At 47.9% G+C, this 21,746-nt stretch overlaps 2 protein-coding genes across 2 annotated transcripts; one reads left to right on the forward strand and one right to left on the reverse strand.

The window, feature by feature from the left end:
- Positions 1–465: 465 nt before the first annotated feature.
- GGN (gametogenetin) lies at positions 466–3,425 on the forward strand. The gene is given in 6 exon segments (XM_020978621.2): positions 466–601; positions 702–797; positions 1,135–1,309; positions 1,311–2,171; positions 2,173–2,999; positions 3,245–3,425. Coding segments are annotated over 4 exon segments (1,956 nt in total). The 5' UTR covers positions 466–601; positions 702–797; positions 1,135–1,159; the 3' UTR covers positions 3,363–3,425.
- A 351-nt stretch (positions 3,426–3,776) lies between these two features.
- On the reverse strand, positions 3,777–10,237 carry PSMD8 (proteasome 26S subunit, non-ATPase 8). The gene is made up of 7 exons (XM_020978633.2): positions 10,007–10,237; positions 9,270–9,342; positions 8,839–8,941; positions 6,326–6,491; positions 5,988–6,088; positions 4,090–4,201; positions 3,777–4,000 (listed from the first exon to the last, which is right to left on the reverse strand). Exons 1-7 carry the CDS (start codon positions 10,220–10,222, stop codon positions 3,863–3,865), a joined length of 909 nt encoding a protein of 302 aa, XP_020834292.1. The 5' UTR covers positions 10,223–10,237; the 3' UTR covers positions 3,777–3,862.
- Positions 10,238–21,746: the final 11,509 nt, after the last annotated feature.

Consider the following 21,746-nt stretch of genomic DNA (forward strand, 5'->3'; position numbering starts at 1 on the left):
CAATTCCCTGCCTGTGGTCCAGTACGCCTTGAGACACCCTCCCCAAACCCACCCCTGTCCCAAATGAGAAGAACCTTCTCCTGCCCCCCACCACCCCATCCTTTCCACCACTACCTTAACTCTCTGCAGTGGGGGGGGGGAGAGGGGTGGGATTGGGGCAGGGTGGGAGGGAGTGTCAAAGGGGCGGACCCTTGGAATAAGAGCAAATGCCCGGGGTAAGGCTATGCTGGACAGGGTTTGAAAGAGGAGGAGCTATATGGGGGAGGGCTCGAAAGGGCAGGACCCCATGGGAGGTGATGGGGAAGGCTCGAAAGGTGCGGGTCCCAGGAAGGGAAATTTACTCTTGGGGGGGGGACCTGATGGTGCCGGATTCTTAAGGGGCGGGGCCTGGGCGGAGTTGAGGAGTGTGAGCTTTCTCAAGGGGCGGGGCTGTTGGTGGGAGGCTCTAAATGAGACTGGGCTAGGACCTGGAGATTTCTGAAGGGCGGGACAGGAAAGGGGATCTAGAGGGGAAAAGCCCGAGAGAAGCCGACTGAGGGGATGGTTCGGGGCCCGGAGAGAAGGCTGAACCGAGACGTTCCGAAGGGGGAGGGGCCGAAAGGTGTGGGCTGGGGGGGAGATTTTCTAGTCTGGGGGAGGGGCAAAGGGAGGGGCGGGTGGTCTCGGGGTCTTTCCCCCCAACTCCTCTAGTTCTTTTTCAGTTATTTGTCCGCTCTGGCCGTTCCTCTTCCCTCCTCTCCTCGGGGCTTGGTGTGAGCTCACACCTGATCGGGAGCCCAAGTCCCACCCGGGAGCCGGTGAGTGTTTGCGGGAGGGGCGGGACCTGGGTAGAGGGTTACAGGTGGTGAGGAGAACTACAGCTAGGGAAAGAGGTACCCATTTGGGGCGTGGCTTGACTCAAGGGGAGGAGTTGCAGGTTTCAAGACAAGGTCCCGCAGAGGGTGGGCTTGGAGATCCTTAGACTTGAGCGTGGGTGAAAGAAACAAGGGTATCTCTCTGGCGGCTTGACTCGGATTGGGGGGAGGGGTCAATACGGAGGGGGCGGAGTCATAGATCTAGGGGCGGGGCGATGGCTTCTGCTGACCCCAGACTCCTCTGACCTTGGTTTCCCGGGGTTGGTTGTATTGCCTGCAGCCTCCCCCTCCCCCCCGGGCTGGGAATGGGCAACGTGCAGTCTGAGCCACCCGGCTCAGAGCCCGGCAAGGCCCGTGCCTCGCGGATAGAGCCGGCCTCGGACCGCCCTGCCAACGCCAGCCGCCGCGGTCCCCTGGCCGAGGCAGAGTCTTCGCCAGCGCCCCCCAGCCCCAGGGCCCCCTACTCTGCCCTTGGCTCGCGGTCCAGGAGTTTGGTTCCCCGGGGACCCCACCGCACCGGGGTTTTTGGTGCCCCCTGAGGGTGCCGCCGGGGCCCTACCTTCCCCGCCTCAGCCTGCTCCGCTGGCCCTCGCACCGCTCGACCTGCAGCCGCCCGCCGGACCCCCGCCAGAGGAGGCTCCTCCGACGGCGGCGGGAACTGCAGGGCCGCTGCTCCCTACGCCCCCGAAGTGGCGAAAGCCGCCGGGGACACCTATTCCCCGGATCCGGGGCCTGCTAGAGGCGCGCCACCGAGGACAGGGCGACCCACCTGGCCTTCGCCTGCCGCCCCCACCCCCGCCTCCTCCCCTACTCACTCTACGGCCCCCAGCGGACGAGCCAGAGCCTTCCGTGGGTCTAGCCCTGCCGCCCCCGCCCCCGCCCCCATCCCCTCCCCCAGAACCTCAGAAACCGCCTCCCGAACGAGAGGCACCCTCAGGCCGGAGAAGCGCCCCTCCTGGGGGCTCCCCCCGAGGCGGCGCGGGTGAAGGCAGGTCGCGTCAGACTGGCAGCCCTGGGAGGGAGGGTCTAGCGGCTGGAGGCGGTGAAGGAGAACCCCCGCCAGAGGCTGAGCCGGGCCTCAGCCTGCTGTGCAAAGTGACCTTGCAGTCCGGCTCCCTTCTGGCCGCCGGGGCCGCCGCGCCTCCCAAGCCCCCGGCTTGCGGGGGCGGTCTGCTCTTCTCCTCGGGAGCCATCTCTTATGCCGAGGCCCTAAAGCAGGGCTCCCCGGGGCCTGGGTCCCCTAGGGCCCCAGGAGAGATTATGCGGGGTACCTTGGAGACAGAGGGTGGGGAAGGAGACGGAGAGGGGCCAGCTGGGGTCCCCCCGGCTGTGCCCCCCAGCCCCACCTCCTCTGCCAGCACCCCGGGCACCACCCCCACCTTACGCCCCCTTCCCAGGAGCTAAGCCCAAGTTCGATTGGGTAACCCCGCCTGAAGGACCCGATCGCCACTTTCAGTTCAACGGGGCTAGTGGTGGTAGCGGCAGCGGCGGCAGTGGTGTGGGGGGAGCTAGGCGGCGGGGATCCGGGCTGGCTACCCCTCGGGGGGCGCCGCCTCCGCCACCACCACCTCTACCTGCGCCCGGGCCTCGCAGGCCGGGCCCAGCGCTCCTGGCACCCCCAGTCTTCATCTTCCCATCTCCCTCCCCGGTCGACGCGGAGACCCGGACCCCAGCTGTCCAGGTTTCCCCAGAGCCGCAAGAAGCGCCCCAGCTGTCGCCGCCACCGCCACCACCGCCACCGCCACCGCCGCCACCGCCACCGCCGCCTCCGCCTCTGCCACTGCCACCAGCTCCCCCGGCGTCTGTTTTGTCTGAAGCACCTCCCGCCCTGGTACCCGAGCCGACTCCGGCCGTGCAGTCTCCCCAGGCTGCAGGACCTCCTTCGCCGGCCCCTGCCAAGCCTCGGACCAAGAAGAACAAGGGTCCGAGGAACGGGCGGGGCGGCACTGCGCGGGAGGAGGGCGCCAGCGGCGAGGGTCCCCGAGACCGAGCTGCGGCGACGGGCCAGGGCCAGCCCGCTGAGAGTGGCGGCCCCCCTCCAGCTCGCCACTGGCCACCCTTCCAGGTGCTCAGCTCCTGCCCCTGCAAGTGCTACTGTCGCCACCAGCCCAGGCACCGCCGGCTGCCCCGCAACGTCTCAGCCTGGTGAGCAGGTCCTGGGGCCCACGCAAGCTGCCCCACTAGGGGGAGGCGTGGGGGGACCAAGCACCGAAGAGTCCAATGCATGACTCGAACCCAGATTTTTGAGCGTCTTCTGTCAGGCTGCCTCCATGGGTCCTGACTTGGCCCAAATCTTTCTCCCTTGGGGCTTAAAATGAGAAGGCCTGGGCATGGGGTAATGGTGCTAGTTCAGCCCCAGGCCCTAGCTGCCTCCTTCCCTCTTCCCCTAGGCTGAGCACTCCCACCAATCACCTGAGCGAGCCCCCATGGGTGGCCACAGTTAAGCTGGCTGGCTCCTTAGTGGCAGGGTTGGACCACTACGACCTGCAAGCAGCTGAGGCAGACTGATGGGGGAGAAGAGAGGCTACTGGACCATCTCCTGTCCCTCCAATAAAAGACCTAGTCTCCCCCGATGGTGCCTTTTCTCCTCTGTCGCCCAGCTGGTAGGGGGAGGGCCTGTTAGCACCTCCATGGAGAAGGCCCCTGTGCCTCTGAAGTGGCAGGGCTTCCCTTTTCTTTCTCTGGCCCTGGGACTGGCCCACAAGCCGCCTAACTGGGGCAGAAGCCAAGAGAGGTAGCAGGACCTCCCAGCCAGAGGTGAGCTTCCCAAGGCTGGGCTAGGCAGAAACTCAGGGGGGATGTACCAAGGCCTTGACCTGCCCTGGGCCCACCTGTCTTAACTACTCAGTGGAGGCTCTGTGAGTGTGTCTTCCCATACTCCTGGCTCACAGCATCCCCAGAGACTCACAGACACCTGACGGGTGACCTCATATCATTTATTGACCCACCGAACCATACTATTCCCCTTTTAAATAAGTCTCTCAGCCTGCCCTTTCCCCCTCCCCTCCTCAGACAATCATCTCCAGCTGCCTTGCGTACTCAATGACTTGCTTTGCCAGCTCTGTGGAGGGGATGGTTGTATCCTCAGGCTTCTGCTGCTGGGATGTGAAGCTGTAGTAGTTGCTGGGGCCCAGGACCCATCCTCTCTGAAAAGAGAAGGGAATTGGGAGAAAGGGATGAAGGGAAGGAACCCCCAAAGACTCAAGATCTCCCCCTCCCCCCACTGTCTGAGTACCTTCTTGGCATACTCAGTCATCTTCTTGGGGGTGGTGAAGAAAAGGATTCGTGTGGCTTCCGCAAAGAGGATCTTTTCATAGGCCTTCTCAATGCAGCCAGCAATCTCATCCCTGGATAGGAGAAACAGAATGAAGAGGCCAAACCGGCTGGGGAAGGGGGAGATGAAAGGGAAGACTCCCATCCCTTTAGAGCCAGCCCCCACTGGGTGCTGCCTGGAGGTGACCTCTGCCCCAAGCCTCTCTCCCAGTACCAGCTCCTCAGGATCAACGTGTGGCCTCCCGCCTTCCTCATCTGAGTGTCCTACAGACAAGAGGCTCTACCAGCCGTATAAGTCCGCACAGACGGGGAGCTGGAAAGGCTCTTCCAAGTCCCGTACAATGCTGGGTTTGAGGGAGTTGGGAGCCCTGAGCTCAAATTCAGTCTCTGACAGGGAGTAGCCATGAAACGTGCTATGCCGTCTTCCTTCTCTGAGACTCAGTTCTCTCATCTATGAGGTGGGGATACTATTTGTACTCACTGCCCTGTAAGGTTATAGTGGGGACAACAATCTCTAACTGTGAATGAGCAGTATGTGGTCCAGCCTGGGCTTCCCTGCCAAGCGGGCTGGAGATGGTCCTCCTGCCAGCAACTCTGGGACATGGTAAAGAACGGCAAGGCCCATCCACTGGCTGATCTTTTTTTCAGGACAGTGTGAATCATAAATGCTAGGGAAGGGCTGAATGGATGCAATGTCACACTGAAGTTGCCTTTGGTTCTGCCCAATGTTAACATGCAGCCTGAATTCAAATAACACATGAATTCCCACGAATCTGCAAGGCCACGGAAGCTTAGCTGTAGTGTGCAAGAGGGCCCAAGTCTCAATGGATGCCCTTGCTCACCCCCGGAACACGTGGCTCACGGCCAGGTTTGGGTCCAGGAGCTCAGCTTTACAGATTATAGGCTTACATTCTCTACTATCTGGCATTTGCAGCTAATTTTTCACGATGCTTTCTGTGACCTGCCCATAGCACCTTCAAATTTTCCCAAGGGAAGCAAAAATTGTGATTCTGCAAAAGGAGACCGGGTAGACCCGATTCTATCCATGTCCTTGGAAAAAGCCTCCTCCTTTCTCTGCACCTCAGTTAAGATGAGCTAATGTCCAAAGGCTTTTCTGGCACCACTGGTGCCTAGGCCTTGGCCTTCACCAGAAGGTCAATGGGACAAGAATACTGATGTTAACAATCAGAGGAGCTCCAGACCTAGCACATTCCATCTTCTGGTGCTCACCACTGGCCAGGGAGGTGAGTAGTCTATAGGACATCCCATATTTTACACATGAGGAAACAGGCTATGGGTCCCATTTTCCAAGAGAGCTCTTTTCCCCAAGCCCACTGCCCCAGAGACCCAGAAGAAAGCCTCCCCCAAGCACCAGGCCAAGAACACTTGACCCAGAGGATCAAATCCCAGCTCCTAACCACAGGCATAACCTCAAGTCCTCTCTCTGTTCTGGGCCTCGTTAGCTCATTGGAAAAAAAAAGGACAGACACTGAGGAAGGTCTGAAAAATGTGGGGTTTGTGACTACTGGAAACGTGTCAGCCCTGCCAACATGACAAGATTTGGAGAAACTTGGGCAGGTATGTATGTCACTACAGCAAAGTAAGCTAAAGCCTGGTTTACGAGATGACCAGATCACAAAGAAACCGTGAGCCATGCAGGGAGTGAAGTGAGGCTTCCTGCCGCCCCAACTCATTCTGACTACTGAATACAAAGGGAGGCTGTCTGGCATGAGCCGTGGGCAGTGCCCAGCCCCACAGTGGAGAGGATAGAGTTTATGGTTAGAAAATGGCACTCTCCCCGACTCCAGAAGAACCCAGTGTGCCTCCCCTTGGGGCAGCTTCGAGGAGAATGACACCCACCTTATCGTGTCCAGCAAAATGTCAATGAAGAACGTGTAGCTTTCAGCAGGAATATTTCCCTTGGCCAGGAACACCTTATTGTAGCTTCCTTCCATCAGGTACTTTAGGGATGGAAGAAAGTGCGTCAAACAAGACCCCAGAGTTAAGCTCCCCACTCCTACGCCTACTGGGCACACCCTGACAAGACAGACATGGCAAGATGATATCTAATACAAGGGAAGGCGATGTCACCAGGACAGAGACAAAGGAGGGCTAAGGAGATCCGAGGGCCCCTCACACCCCTGGGTCCGTTCCCCCTCGCCCACCCAGGAGTCGTGCTCTAGCCAAGTCCCCTCAACCTGTTCCAAGGACACCGGGTGTTTGATGTAGACGTTACTCTGGATGTCCTTAGCAGGCAGCCGCTCCAGCTCGGTGTGGAACTCGGCCACTCGGTTCTGGGACAGCAGGAAGAGTAGATTGAGGCCCAGAAGCTGGTGCATGTAGGCCGACTCGGGGAGCTGTTCCCTGCAAAGCGGGCCAAGGGCAGCAGTGAGGATGGAACCCTGCCCCAGGTCCCAACCACTCCAAAGTCCCCATCACTTCAAACACAGACCTCCACCATGTCCCTGGACCTTCACAACACTCCCAAGAGGTGAAGCACATATACAGAACCACTGCAGAAAGGTTCGAGACCCCTGAGTTCATGAAGCTCCCCCTTTTATATATAGGGAAAACCAAAGCCCAGAGAAAGGAAGAAACTTGTTCAGGAGTCATAGAGGGTGAAGAACTCTGAAGTCACTGAGGGAGTCCCAGCTAGGGCCAGGGACTCCACGGTCTTGGATTCTGCTCCTGGCCCCATAACTTAAGTGTGGGCAAGCCCCTCCAGATGGTGTCTGATGTTCAGGACCCTCTGTGAGCCTTGAACACACCAGAGTGGTGGATGATATAATCTTCTCCACAATCTCTCAAATCTCTATATGGATACTTTCTACAGAGCAACAAGTGTGGGGGAAAGGGCAGCAAGGTTATGGGTCTGCCCCTGCTGGCTCTCATTTCTTGCCCATGTCTTCTAATGGGCATCTACCCAAAGTTCTGAAAGCCACTCTCTGTTTCCTCCTAAGACCCCGAGGCTTCTAGCAGTGTTAGGAATTCACTGCTCACTGGACAGAGACTGTCCAAGACCTGCGTGACCCCTGGAACCCTTTGCCCTCTTTCCCACCACTACGTAACTGAGGCAGCTGGTGGCAAAGTGGGCAGAAAACTGAGGAATCAGGAAAACTTTAGTTCAAATCCCACTACAGGTACACATTAGCCATGTGGTCCTGGACAAGTCTCTTAACCTATTTGCCTGGTTTTCTCATCTGTAAAATGGGGCGCATAATAGCACCTACTTCCCAGGGTGGCTGAGAAGTTCAAATGAGGGGCAGCTAGTTGGCGCAGTGGATAGAGCACTGGCCCTGGATTCAGGAAGACCTGAGTTCAAATCTGGCCTCAGACACATAACACTTACTACCTGTGTGACCTTGGACAAGTCACTTAACCCCACTGCCTAGCCAAAAAAAAAAAAAGAAAAAAGAAAAACAAAGAACAAAAAAAGAAGCTCAAATGAGATGTTTGCAGCTTAGCACACTGCCAGCACAGAGCAGGTGCCATATCAACGCTATTCCCTTCTTGCAATGGTTAATTTTTTTAAAAAGGTGATACAAAAAGACTGCAAATCATTTTGTCTTTGTTTCATGAGTCTGTTCTGGCCTAGCAGCAAAAAATCTCATCTCCTAAAGGCCAGGCATCTGGGGATAAGCCTCTCAGTACTTAATTAGACTCTAGTCTTAGGACAACAGGGCCTGTTCATACTAAAGCCTTTCCTGCTCAAAAGCACCTACCCCAAATTTTGCTCTATGAGCATCAGCCTTCAGAAACATTAGGTCTTGGGGGGGGAAGGATAGGATTAAGGGAAAGAGAGTTAGTTTTTCACAACAGGCCTACTATGGAAGTGTTTTGCATAACTGCACATGTACAACCTATATTGAGTTGCTTACCTTTTCAATGAGGTGGGTAGGAAGGGAGGAAGGGAGAAAATTTGGAACCCAAAGTTTTAAAAACACATGTTTAAAAAGAATATTTTCACATGCAACTGGGAAATAAGAAATATGGGAAATGGGGTACAGAAGTCTATCCTGCCCTAGAGGAAAATAGAAGGGAAAGGGGATAAGGGGGGGGGATAGGAGAGAGGGCAGACTAGGGGAAGGGGTATTTAGAATGCATGCCATCTTGGGGTGGGGGTAGGGGCGAGACGGGGTGAAAATCTGGAACTCAAAATCTTGTGGAAGTAAATGTTGAAAACTAAAAATAAATTTATATCAAAAATAAGATAAATTAAAAAAGAGAAATGTTAGGTCTTAACTATGCCATTATAAACTATGAGGAAGCCTTTTGTTCAAGGAATTTAAGAGACCTGTGTTCAAATCTTGGCTTTACTGGTGTTTTGCTGTGTAACCTCAGACAAATTCCTTCTACTCTCTGGGCTCCCTATCTGCACAAGGAAATGATTAAGCTTCATGGTCTCGCTGAGGTTCACTTCAGCCAAAATGCCCTGAACTCATGGTGGCATGGAGAGCCCAGTGTATATAAAAAAGCTGGATTCTAATACTTCTTGGTGACTCTAGACACAGTAGAGATCTAGCTAAGGCCCCCAAATCTCTTCCATGTCAAATTTTTCTTTTAGGGGTAGGCCTGTGGTACAAAGGGACAAGGTAGTTATACTACACTGGTACTTTGATCCCTGGTTAATAGTAATGGGTGTCAATAACTATGCATCCTGCAGAGTACTACTGTTTCCCAGCCCTGCCCCACCTCATCCCTTGCATCTCACTTGTAGTCAAAGTAATAGCATTTAAGCTGGGCCATGTATCGCTCAAAGGAGGGTATGTCCTTCCGCAAGATGCTCCATTGGGCACCAATCTCCAAGATGTCACCTGAGGGAGGTGGAATGGAGACAAGAGAAAGGAAGACAGGATGGGTCGACTGTTCAGAACAGAGAACAAAAGATTCCCTCAAACCCCTAGTATCCCTCCCCCATCTGTGTCCTCTCAGTGACCAGAGTTCTGGCTCCCAAAGATCATTCTGACCATCCCCGTCTCCATTAAAACCTACCATTTCTGCCTTCTGCAGCAGATTTTTAGGGGAAAAGTGGGGGCTTTTTGTTTGTTTTTTTTTTCTTCCAAGGGGGAAGAGGGCCTTTGGGAAAGGGGAGTTAGTGGCTCCACTACGATTTGGGGAAGAGGAAAGAGCAGGAAGACTCACGGGCCAGGATGAGCTGCTGCTTGGTCAGCTTTGTACCCGTAGTAGGCAGGAAGTTGAGCTCCAGCAACACCAACTGGCCCGAGGACAAGGGCAGAAGACAGACAGGATGAGCAGGGGCTCGCTGGTCAGAAGGACTCGGAGCGCCGGTGTTTTCCAGGCAGCCGCCACCCCTCTCCACTATCAACCCCCACCCCAGCCCTAGGCTGGGACCACCAAGTACCTCCTACAAATTCCGTAACTGGGGTCCTCTCTGTCCCAGGTTCATACCACCAACCACTGATCTACTCAACCAAGTTTGCTCTAGGAGGGTTCTTAGGCCATAGTCCGGGCTAGGACCCTGAGGGAAGGGAGACACGACTGGCTCCTGACATCTCCCTCCCGCTATGCTCGTGCCCGGTACGATCTGGCCTGACTCTGCTACTCCCCCGTGGGCTACGCTGGGCCGCCCCATCCCGACTCCCCCCGCGCTCGCGCTTGGTACGTCCCACGTCGCCCATCTGCCAGCACGGGCCGAGCAGTCCCCGGTAACCCCCGTCCCGCGCTCGCGCTTGGTACATCCCCCACTCCTCCAGCTCCCGCCGGGTCCTTCCCCTGCGGCGCCCCCCACCCTCATACTCTCATTTGGTATGTTCTCTTCCACCCTCCTCTCCCCCCGCCGCCCTGGGATCCCCCTCGGTCCGTCTCGTTACGTACCCCCCCCCCAACTCCCGCGTCCCTGGCTCCACCCGGCCCGGCACCTTGAGGCGGCCCAGCTCCTCGCCGCACTTGCTCAGATTGGGGCTCTTGCGGTTCCACTCGCCCTTGAGCTGCTCGTACATGCCAGCGGCTGCCTGCAGCACCGCCCCGGAGCCCCCAGCCCCGCTCGACCCGGCGGCCCCATTCGCCGCCGCCGCCGCCGCCGCCATCTTAGCGACCGTGACGCAGCGCGGCGGGGATACGCGGGCGGTGCGCATGCGCCCGGGCGCCCGCTCCGCCCGCGGGACCCCCGGCCTGGCGGAAGGACCGGCTCGGCGGCCTCTCTGTCCCAAACCGAGGCGGGCCCGCGCGAAGTCCCGCCCCCTGGCCAGGCGTTCCCCACGTAGGGCGGCAGGGGGGCGGTGCAGCGAAGACCGCTGAGCGCGACGGGGTGGGGCGGGATGGGCAGTGGGAAAATGGCAGCCCCGAGGCGCGGTAGTGGTAAGTTCGAATCTAACCTCTGCCACTCAAGGACGCTGGACCACATCGCAACATCTGTGGTGCTCAGTTTTATCCCCTGTAAAATGGATAACAGATTAGACCTGTTCGAAGACGTTGTGACCATCATAATAATATAATCCTGTTATCATATTACATATACTAATGTCTAGCATTTATATAAATTTGCAAAGCTAGCTTTACAAATGGTATCTCATTTTTATCTTCACAACAACTCTGGGTTGTTGCTGTCATTATCCCCATTTTACAGGCAAGGAAACAGGCTGATGTGTCCAGAATCACAGAGTGAGTAAGAACCAAAGCAGGATTCAGACTCAGATTATCTCGGCTCCAAGTTCAGCCGTCTGAATCCACTGTGCCCCTAACCTGCCACCCTAGGGTAACTGGTATGAACAGAGGCAGACAGAAGTGAGCAGAACCAGGAGGATATACAATATTCCCAAGGGTTACACCCATGAAACTGGACCTGTGTAATTACGCTAACCAGGCTTGGCCCTTGAGGAGAAATGAGAAAATGCGCCTTCCTGCCTTTCTTTGCAGAGGTAGGGGACTATGGGTGTGGAGCAGCACCTACATGTATCATGGAGACTCAGCTGAGGATAGTGAATCTAATCCATTCCTCTTCGGGCCTGAATGAGACAGGTTATAATAAGAACAGCTAGCATTTATAGAACACATAAAGGTTTACAAAGTGCTTTACTAACTCAATTGTCTTATATTTCTCTGTACATATGTCTTATTCTAGTAATACTGTAAGCTGGAGAGAGAGGGAGGGAGGAAGGGAGAGAGAAAAAGAGAGAGAGAGAGACACTTTCATTTTTCACATTGGTGTCTGAAAAGGGGAAGATTCAAAGTGCTATAAGAAAATTAGATGGGGAAAGGTCACTTTCATTGGGACATCAGAAATGACTTCATGGAGGAGTTGGCCCCCGGACTGGGCTTTGAGGGAAGAGGAACACACCATTAGACAGAAGTGAAGGGAAAGTGTTCTAGACAGTATGGACAGCCTACATGAGGCAGGAGAGAGTGAGATGAAATTGAGGAGTAGCCTGTTGTCCAATATGGCTGTCAAATCATGTGCATGAAGGTGAGGTCGATTGAAATTAGATTCTAGTGCCTTGAATGCCAGCAAAGGACTCTATATTTTATATACAATGAGAAACCATGAAAAGTTGACTTGTGGAGAGACTCAAGTTGAACAGTAACAGCATCTAGCCTTCTAGCCAGAGAATGAGGATTCCCTGGGCTGGGCTATCTTGGAATCTATCCTTCCAGTAAGAAAAGGGAAATGTAAAACCCAAGTTGGAGAGTTTAGGGAGCCAGCCTTCTAACAACATTAAACATTTGTTGAGCTCCTACTATGTGCCAGGCATTGTGTTAAGTACTTATGTCAAAAAAAGGTAATTTCCTGGGTAGTGGCACTTCTAGAAAGAGAAGATAGAACAAGTTTTCTGCCCACCCTCTGCCCCCCACATAACTGAAGTGCCAGGAGGAGTAGTGACAAGTGACCAAAGTCATGATATGGGGGAGTAAGAGACCTAGAGTTTCTACTCTGCTGTTACTGTAGCTGTGAGTTATTCAAATGGAGTGCTTCTAGTAGGGGAAGGGAATAAGCATGTATTCTGTGCCTGCTGTATGCCAGGCACAGTGCTAAGCGCTTTACAAATATTATCTCATTTGATCCTCACAGTAAACCTGTGAGGTGGGTACTATTACCCACTCAATGCAGCCCCTGAAGCTGAGATGCAACAAAGTATGGATTGATTCTCTGCTGGCTTGTGCTAATTTTGGCCTAACAATTAACACCTAGAAAACACAGGTGCTCCATCAGCCAGCACCACACCATCCATATGTGGAACCATTGATTATAGCAAATGGAGAAGTTTTAAATGCTGTGGATAAGTTCTCTTCCTTGGCAGTATATTTTCCAGGGATGTACAGGTTGATAATGAGGTCGCTGCACGCGTAGCTTAGTGTTTGGGAGGCTCTGAAGGAAAGTGTGGGAGGGAAGAAGTATTAGACTGACTACCAAATTGAAGGTCTACAGAGCTATTGTGCTGACCTCATCGTGGTATGCCTGTGAAACCTGGACATTATGCCAGCGCCATACCAGGAAACTGAATCGCTTCCATTCGAATAGGAAGATTCTGAAGATCACCTGGCAGGATAAGATACCAGACGCTGAGGTCCTTTCTTGAACTAAACCGCCAAGCATTCAAACTCTTCTGCACAGAGTGCAACTCTGATAGGCTGGCCCCATTGCTTGAATGCAAAACGTATGCTTGCCAGAAAGACTATCCTAAGGAAAACTTACACAAGTCAAGCGTTCACATGGTGGTCAGAAGAAGCAATACAAGGACACTTTCAAGGTCTCTTTTAACAACTTTGGCATTGACTGTGTGACATGGGAGACACTGCACAGGACCGACCAGCATGGTGTGCCCACATCAGAGAAGGTGCTGTGTTCTATGAGCAAAGCAGAACTGAAGTAGCTCAAAAGAAACACGAGATGCACAAATTCAGAGAATCCACTCCAAATGTTCACATGGACTGTTCGGGTCTGACCTGTGGTAGAACATTGTGAGCTCATATTGGTCTGATCAGCCTCAGTTGGACACTGTAACTTGACTCTAACACAGTGACGTCATTTTGGTCCTCCTTGAGAACAAAGGACAACAGCCAACCATTATTATTTTACACTTGAGGAAACTGAGGCAGCCAGAAGTGAGGGGATTTGCCCTGGGCCACACAGGAAGTGCCTGAGGCTAGGTGCGAACTCCTTCCTTCTGACTCCAGGACCAGTGCTCTGTCCACTTCCCTAATGGGAATGGGAAAAGGAGATGCCTGTGTAGCAGCCCCGAGTGTGTTTCCCTTCCAAGAGAATCAAAGCCCACAGAGTAGCACCGTGAGGATGGATGTCCGTATGGGTCTGTATGGGGTGAAAGAGGGACACACCAGAAAGACAGGCTGTCACCTTTCTAGCAGTCCCATGTACATTTCCTTTCCAGGGGCTTGTGGCAGGTCCAACAAAACTGAGTGTTGTGACACATTCCATAGTGTCTGGTCTCTGTGGTCCTGTACCTCTGTTTATAATGAGAGGAGCCAGCATTCTGGGAAGATGGCAGAATGAGGCAGGAAACTACCTGGTTTTCCCAAATTCCCCTACCAATAATTTAAAATAATGCCTCCAAGTGAGCTTTAGAGTGGCAGGAATAATTAAGAGTTGAGGTAAAGCAGCCTGTCTAGCCTAAGACAACTTGGGAGGACATTAGGAAAGACTTGACCTGCTGGGGTGGTGGTCTGGCCTGATGGGTGCAGATACCTCCAAGCAGTGCCTCCAGTTCAACAAACAACAAGCCCTGAAAGCAGCTGTGTGAGCAGCAGTCTCAGCTTCAGGACCTTTTGCCTCACTGACAGTGTAGGGGTCAGGTGGCTGATTAGGGGAAAAACACAGGGCTCTCCACTCGCTGGCTCACTGTGCTGACCAGAGGAGGTCCCAGACTGTGGCTCTGGAGGAGGATTGAGTACCCACCGGTGAGCACTGTGGCAGAGGGGCAGGGGCCCTGCTGGCTGTGGTCACTCCTAAAAGAGCGGAGTCCCTGGTTTAGTTTGCAGGACAGAGGGAGAGCTAACATTTACAGCCACCAGATGAACTTCAGGGAGTAGGAGTGTTTGAAGTGACAGTGCTGTTGGGGGCACTGGAGAGGAGTACCTGAAGTCACTTATAGATCAAGGCTTGAGATGGAGGATAGGGACCACACCTGGCTTTGGATAGATATTTGTCCATTTATTAATTTATTTTTAGTTTTCAACATTCACTTCCACAAGATTTTGAGTTCCAGATTGTGTCCCCATCTTGTCCCTCCCCCAACCCCAAGACAGTGTGTATTCTGAATACCTTTTACCCTAATCTGCCCTCCCTTCTATCTCCCCCTCTTTCTCTTATCCCCTTCCTTTTCTATTTTCCTGTAGGGCAGGATAAATTTCTGTACCTCATTGCCTGTATATCTTATTTCCCAGTTGTATGTGAAAACAATTTTTAAACACCTCAAATGAATTCTTGGAAGGGCTTAAAAGGGGCTTTAAAAATCAGATGAGAGACGTTGAGGAAAACAGTAAAAAGAGTAATGCATGAAGATCAATAAAACTGTGAAAATGAAGTCAAACAATTGGAAAAAGAGATCCAAAAACTCAAAGAAGAAAATAACTCTTTAAAAATTAGAATTGAGCAAGAAGAAGCTAATGACTTCATAAGACACCAAGAAATAATAAAACAAAATCAGAAGAATGAAAAAGGTAGAATGTGAAATATTTCATTACAAAAAAAAACTGACCTGGAAAATAGATTGAGGAGAGACAATATAGGAATTGTTTGGCTATCCGCATATTATGATAAAAAAAAGAGTCTAGACATTATACTTCAAGAAATTATTAAGGAAAATTGCCCTGAAGTTTTAGAACTAGAGAGTAAAATAGACATTGAAAAAAATCTACTAGTCATCCCTTGAAAGAGATCCCAAGATGAAAACTCACAGGAACATTATAGCTAAGTTTTGAAGCTCCCAGGTCAAGGACAAAATACTACAAGTAACTAGAAAGAAAAAAAAAATAAATATTGTGGAGCTACAGTCAGAATAACACAAAATTCAGTAGCTTCTACATCAAAAGACCAAAGGGGACTGAGCCAAGATGACAGAGTAAGCAGGAAATCACCTTAACTATCCCATATTCATCTCCAAAGAACCATAAAATGGCACTGCAAAATGAAGCCTGAAACAGCAGAGCCAGCAAAAAGATGGGGTGAAACAATCCTCTGGCCCAAGAAACTTGGAAAGACAGCAAGAAAGGTCTGCCTCATTCAGGTAAAAGGGGAGTGCAGTTCAGGTCAGGAAGTGCCCCAGAAAGTCAGCAGCAAGTCTCACCTCAGCAAAGACGTGGGAGGTACTGAACCCCAGTGTGGCAGAGCAGGCAAATGCCAAAGCCAGGACCCCCCCCCTCCCATGTGCCTCAGCATAGTCAGACGCCAGCACTGCGTCCCCGGCTGACCACCAGGAAGCTGCCAGACTCCTACAGTCTCCAGCAGTGCCAGCCACTCCCACCCCACCCCTTCAGCACAGCACTAGACACAGGGTCCCCCGTGGGCCTCAGGGCAACACAGATTTCTACATTCAACTGATTGTGTATATTATTCCCTTTTAAAGCCAATTCTGGTAAGAGTAATGTTTAACTGATGCCCACTGCCCACTGTTTCATCTTCCCTTCCACTGTCATAGGTCTTTTGTGCCTCTTCATGTGAAATAACTTACCTCTTCTTTTTTACCTCTTCCTTCCTTCTGCAACTACTGTACTCCTCTTTCTCATCCCTTAATTTTATGTCATTCCCTCATATTCATCTTTTACCTATACCTATATCGCTATATAACATATCTATATATATATCTATAGGCATATATATATATATATCTATAGGGGTGTGTGTGTGTGTGTGTATTCCTTCTAGCCACACTATTAATGGTACAATTCTTTCCCCCCCCAACTTAATAGTATTTTATTTTTTCCAATTACATGTAAAGATAGTTTTCAAAGTTCACTTTTATAAGATTTTGAGTTCCAAATTTTTTCACCCTCCCCCAAGACAGCAAACAGTCTGATATAGGTTATACATATAATCATATTAGACAAACTTCTACATTAGTCATTTGTGAAAGAAGAATCAGAACAAAAACCATGAGAAAGGGAAAAAAAGTCAAAATAATATGCTTCAAAATGCATTCAGACTCCAGTGTTGTTTCTCTGTATGTGGATAGCATTTTCCATCATGAGTCTTCTGGAATTGTCTTGGATCATTGTGTTGCTGGAAGAGCTAATGCTATCAGAGTGGATCAATGCACAATGTTGCTATTATTATGTACATTGTTCTCCTGGTTCTGCTTACTTCATTCAGCATCAGTTCATGCAAGTCTTTCCAGGTTTTCTTGAAATCCACCTGCTCATCATTTCTTATAGCACAATAGTATTCCATTACATTCATATACCACAACTTGTTCAGTCATTCCCCAATTGATCGGCATCCCCTCAATTTCCAATTCTTTGCCACCACAGAAAGAACTGCTATAAATATTTTTGTACATGTGGGTCCTTTTCCATTTTTCTGTGAATGTGAATGATATGAACTCTCCTATAAGATGGAAGCAGATAGCAGAATGGATCAAAAGCCAGAATCCTACAATGTGTTGTTTACAAGAAGCACACTTGAAGCAGAGAAACATACACATAGAGTAAAGGTAAGGGGCTCAAGCAGAATCTATTATACTTCAGCTAAAGTAAAAAACAAAAAAACAAGTGGTAAGAACCCTGATCTCAGACAAAGCAAAAGCAAAAATAGACCTAATTAAAAGAGATAAGGAAAGAAACTATATTTTGCTAAAAGGTACCATAGACAATGAAGTAATATCAATACTAAACATCAACTGGTATAGCATCCAAGAAATAGACAGCAAAATGATACTAGTAGGGGACCTTAACTGTCCCCTCTCAGAACTTGAGAAGTCCAACCAAAAAATAAACAAGAAAACTAAGGAGGTGAATAGAATATTAGAAAAGTTAGATATGACAGAGTTTTGGAGAAAATTGAATGGGAACAGGAAGGAATGTACCTTTTTCTCAGCAGCACATAAGCACCAATACAAAACTCACCATGTATTAGGGCATAAAAATGTCAAATTCAAATGTAGAAAGGGAGAAATATTAAATGTATATTTTCCAGATAATAATGCAATAAAAATTACGTTCAACAAAGGGCAGTGGAATGATAGATTGAAAATTAATTGGAAACTAAATCTAAATCTAAAGAATAAGTAGGTCAAAGAATGAATCATAGAAACAATCAATAATTTCATTAAGGAGAATGACAATGAGACAACATACCAAAATTCATGGGATGCAGCCAAAGCAGTACTTAGGGGGAACTTTATTTCTCTAAATTTTTATATCAACAAGAAAGAGCAGATCAATTCATTAGGCATGCAACTAAAAAAAAACCCAACTATAAAAAGAACAAATTAAAAGTCTCCAATTGAGCACCAAATTGGAAATCTTGAAAACTAAAGGTGAGATTAATAAAATTGAAAGAAAACTATTGAGCTAATAAATAAAACTAGGAGCTGCTTTCATGAAAAAAAAACCCAATAAAACAGATAAGCCATTGGTTAATATGATTTTTTAAAAAAGAAAGAAAACCAAATATCCAATATCAAAAATGAAAAGGGTAAAATCACCATCAATGAAGAAGGAATTAAAGCAATCATTAGGAAATATTTTGCCCAATTATATGCCAATAAATCTGACAATCTGAGTGAAATTGGTGAATATTTATGAAAACATAAGTTACCAGGGGCATCTAGGTGGTGAAGTGGATAGAGCTCCAGCCTTGGAGTCAGGAGGAACTGAGTTCAAATCTGACCTCAGGCATATTACACTCACTAGCTGTGTGACCTTGGGCAAGTCACTTAACCCCGATTGCCTCACTAAAAAAAGAAAAAAGAAAAAAAAAGAAAATATAAATTACCCAGATTAATAGATGAAATAGAATGCCTAAATAACCCCATCTTAGAAAAAGAAATTGAGCAAGCCATTAATGAACTCCCTAAGAAAAAATCCCCAGGGCCACATGGATTCACAAATGAATTCTAGTACACATTTAAAGAACAACTCCAATATTATGTAAACTATTTAGAAAAATAGGCAAAGGAGTCCTACCAAATTCCTTTTATGACAAAAACATAGTGCTGATACCTGTGGAGGGAATTCTGATTTTTATAATAATCGATATGATATGTGTAATGAATTTACTAATAGATTAGATTTTTCAGAATTGCCTTTTCTAGCTTGTGAGTCAGACTCACAATGGAGCTTGAACTGATCAAACTTTTACAAGGCTTATAATCACTGGCATCCTTCTGCCTTTGTATCTGAAGTGGAGTGAATCAAAGATTGTAGAACCTGTTCTCGTAACAGAACTCTAGTCCTGTGACCCACCAAGTAATGACCCCCAAGGACCTAAGCAATATTGCTCCCACAGAATTCCAGAATTGTACTGTCTTCCAGTTGTGGGTTTGTCCTGGGAAACCACTTAAACCTGGAACCATTGTTTGTAATCCACCTTCCCCCTTCCCTTCCCACTTGTGATTTATGTATATAATTTCTGTCGTCATTTCAACAAGGTGGAATTCTGGTCAGGAGACTTCCTGATTTGCACATCTGTTCCTAATAATGAAACTAATTAATTAAACAGCTACCTGATCAATGACATTTTGTCTCTGGCCTGCTTTTTTGTCATTCTCAGGTTAGAGACTGGCTCAGTAAAATCCTGTTAACATACCTAAACCAGGAAGAGCTAAAACAGAGAAAGAAAATAGTGACCAATTTCCCTAATGAATATTGCTGAAAACTTTTTTTGATAATTAATTAATTTATTTTTAGTTTTCAACATTCACTTTCATAAGATTTTGAGTTTTAAATTTTCTCCCCTTCCACTTCTCCCCCCCCCCCGCTCCACTGGCATACAATCTGACATAGTCTCTACTTATATGTTCATGTTAAGCATATTTTCCCATTAGTCATGATGAAAAAAACAATAAACATGAGAATGAAGCAATAAAAAAAAAAACAAAGGAAAAGGAGAGCGAATAGTATGTTTCCATCTGCATGCAGACTCCATAGTTCATCTTCTGGATGTGGACACCAATTTCTATCATGAGTCTTTTGGAGTTGTCTTAGATTCTTGCATTGCTGTGAAGAGTCAAGTCTATCAAAGTCAGTCATCCCACAATGTGGCTGTTACTGTGTACAATGTTCTTCCTGGTTCTGCTCATTTTACTCAGCATCAGTTCATGTAAGTCTTTCCAGGTTTTTCTAAAGTTGGCTTGCTCATAATTTCGTATAGCACAATAGTATTCCATTACATCCATATGCCACAACTTGTTCAGTCATTCTCTAATTGATGGGCATTCCCTCAATTTCCCATTCTTTGACACCACAAAAAGAGCTGCTATAAATATTTTTGTATATGTGGGTCCTTTTCCCATTTGTACCATTTCTTTGGGATAGAGACCTAGAAGTAGTATTACTGGGTTAAAGGGTATGAACAATTTTATAGTCCTTTGGGCATAGTTCCAAATTGCTCTCCAAAATGGTTAGATCATTTTATAACTCCACCAACAATGCATTAGTGTTCCAATTTTCCCACATCTTTCCCCACATTTATCAATGTCCTGTTTTGCCATGTTAGCCAATATGATAGGTGTGATGTGGTACCTCAGAGTCGTTTTGATTTGCATTTGTCTAATTGATAGTGATTTAAAACATTTTTTCATATGACTGTAGATAGCTTTAGTTTCTTCCTCTGAAAACTACCTGTTCATATCCTTTGATCATTTATCGATTGGGGAATGATTTGTATTCTTATAAATTTGACTCAATTCTCTATATTTTTTAGAAATGAGGCCCTTATCAGAGACACTTGTTGTAAAAATTCTTTCCCAGTTTTCTGCTTCCCTCCTAATCTTGGATGCATTGGCTGTATTTGTGCAAAAAAAATTTTCAATTTAACGTAATCAAAATTATCCATTTTGCCTTTCATAATGCTCTCTATCTCTTGTTTGGTCATAAATTCTTCTCTTTTCTATAGATCTGAAAGGTAAACTGTTCTTTGCTTATAGCATAAGTCTTTATACCTAAATCTTGTACCCATTTTGACTTTATCTTGATATAGGGTGTAAGATGTTGGTCTATGCCCAGTTTCTACCACAGATGCAAAAAATTTAAATAAAATATTAGCAAGGTGACTACAGCAATGTATCACAAGGATAACGCACTATGACCAGATAGGATTTATACCAGGAATGCTGGGTTAGTTCAATATTAGGAAAACTATCAATATTTTTGGCCATATCAATAACAAAACCAAGAGAAATCATATGATTTTCTCTATAGATGCTGAAAAAGCTTTTGACAAAATACAGCACCCACTCCTATTAAAAACACTAGAGAGCATGAGAATAAGGGGAGTGTTCCTTAAAATGAGGAGCAGTATCTAAGACCATCCACAAGCATTATCTATAATGGGGATGAGCTACAAGCCTTCCCAATAAGATAAGGGATGAAGCAAGGCTGCCCATTATCACTGCTATTATTCAATATAGTACTACAGATATTATCTATAACAATAGGAGAAGAAAAAGAAATTGAGGGAATTGGAATAGACAATGAGGAAACAAAGTCATCACTCTTTACAGATGATATGATGGTATACTTAGAGAATCCTAGAGATGCAACTAAAAAACTATTTGAAATAATTAACAACTTTAGCAAAGTTGCAAGATGTAAGATAAATCCAAAGATAAATCATCAGTATTTATTTTATTGTTTTATATCTAAGCATAAGACTATATGTATTTTTTTCCAATTGTATTTCCTCTTTTTAAATTCACTGCAAAGCTATAGCCTGTCAAGGTCTCTTCGGTTCTTGGTTTGTCCATCTAGTGTGTTACCTATCCCACTCAGCTTTTTATCACCTCCATATTTGATGAATCTACCATATACCCCTTTTTTCAAGCACAAGGCCAGACGGAGATCCTTGGGATATTCCACTGGTGACCTCTTGAGCTGATGACATTAAACCATTAATAGCTATTCTTTGATTATGTGCCAGTACTGAATCTATCTAATTTAATTATCATTTAGTCTATATATTTGCATCTTTCTATAAAAACAGTATCATATACTCTTGTCAAAAGCTTTCTTAAAATTCCAGTAAATTGTATCTACAACATTCTCCTTGTCTATTAGTTTAGTATCTGGGGGGAAAAAATGAAGTTAGTCTGGCATGACTTTTTTTTTATCAATTTATTTATTTTTAATTTTCAACATGCACTTCCACAAGATTTTGAGTTCCAAATTTTCTCCCCATCTCCTCCCTGTCTCCACCCCAAGATGGCATGCATTCTGAATACCCCTTCCCCTAATCTGCCCTCCCTTCTATATCTCCCATCCTTCTCTTATCCTCTTCCCCTTCAATTTTCCTGTAGGGCAGGATAGATTTCTATACCCCATTTCCTGTATATCTTATTTCCCCATTGCACGTGAAAACAATTTTTTTTTTAACATTTGTTTTTAAAACTTTGGGTTCCAATTTTTTTTCCCATCCTCCCTCCCCACCCACTCCCATTGAGAAGGTAAACAATTCAATACAGGTTGCACATGTGTAGTCATCAAAACACTTCC

This window comes from Phascolarctos cinereus, unplaced genomic scaffold, assembly GCF_003287225.1.
Source record: "Phascolarctos cinereus isolate Bilbo 61053 unplaced genomic scaffold, phaCin_HiC Scaffold_726;HRSCAF=1367, whole genome shotgun sequence".
Taxonomy (NCBI): Eukaryota; Metazoa; Chordata; class Mammalia; order Diprotodontia; family Phascolarctidae; genus Phascolarctos; species Phascolarctos cinereus.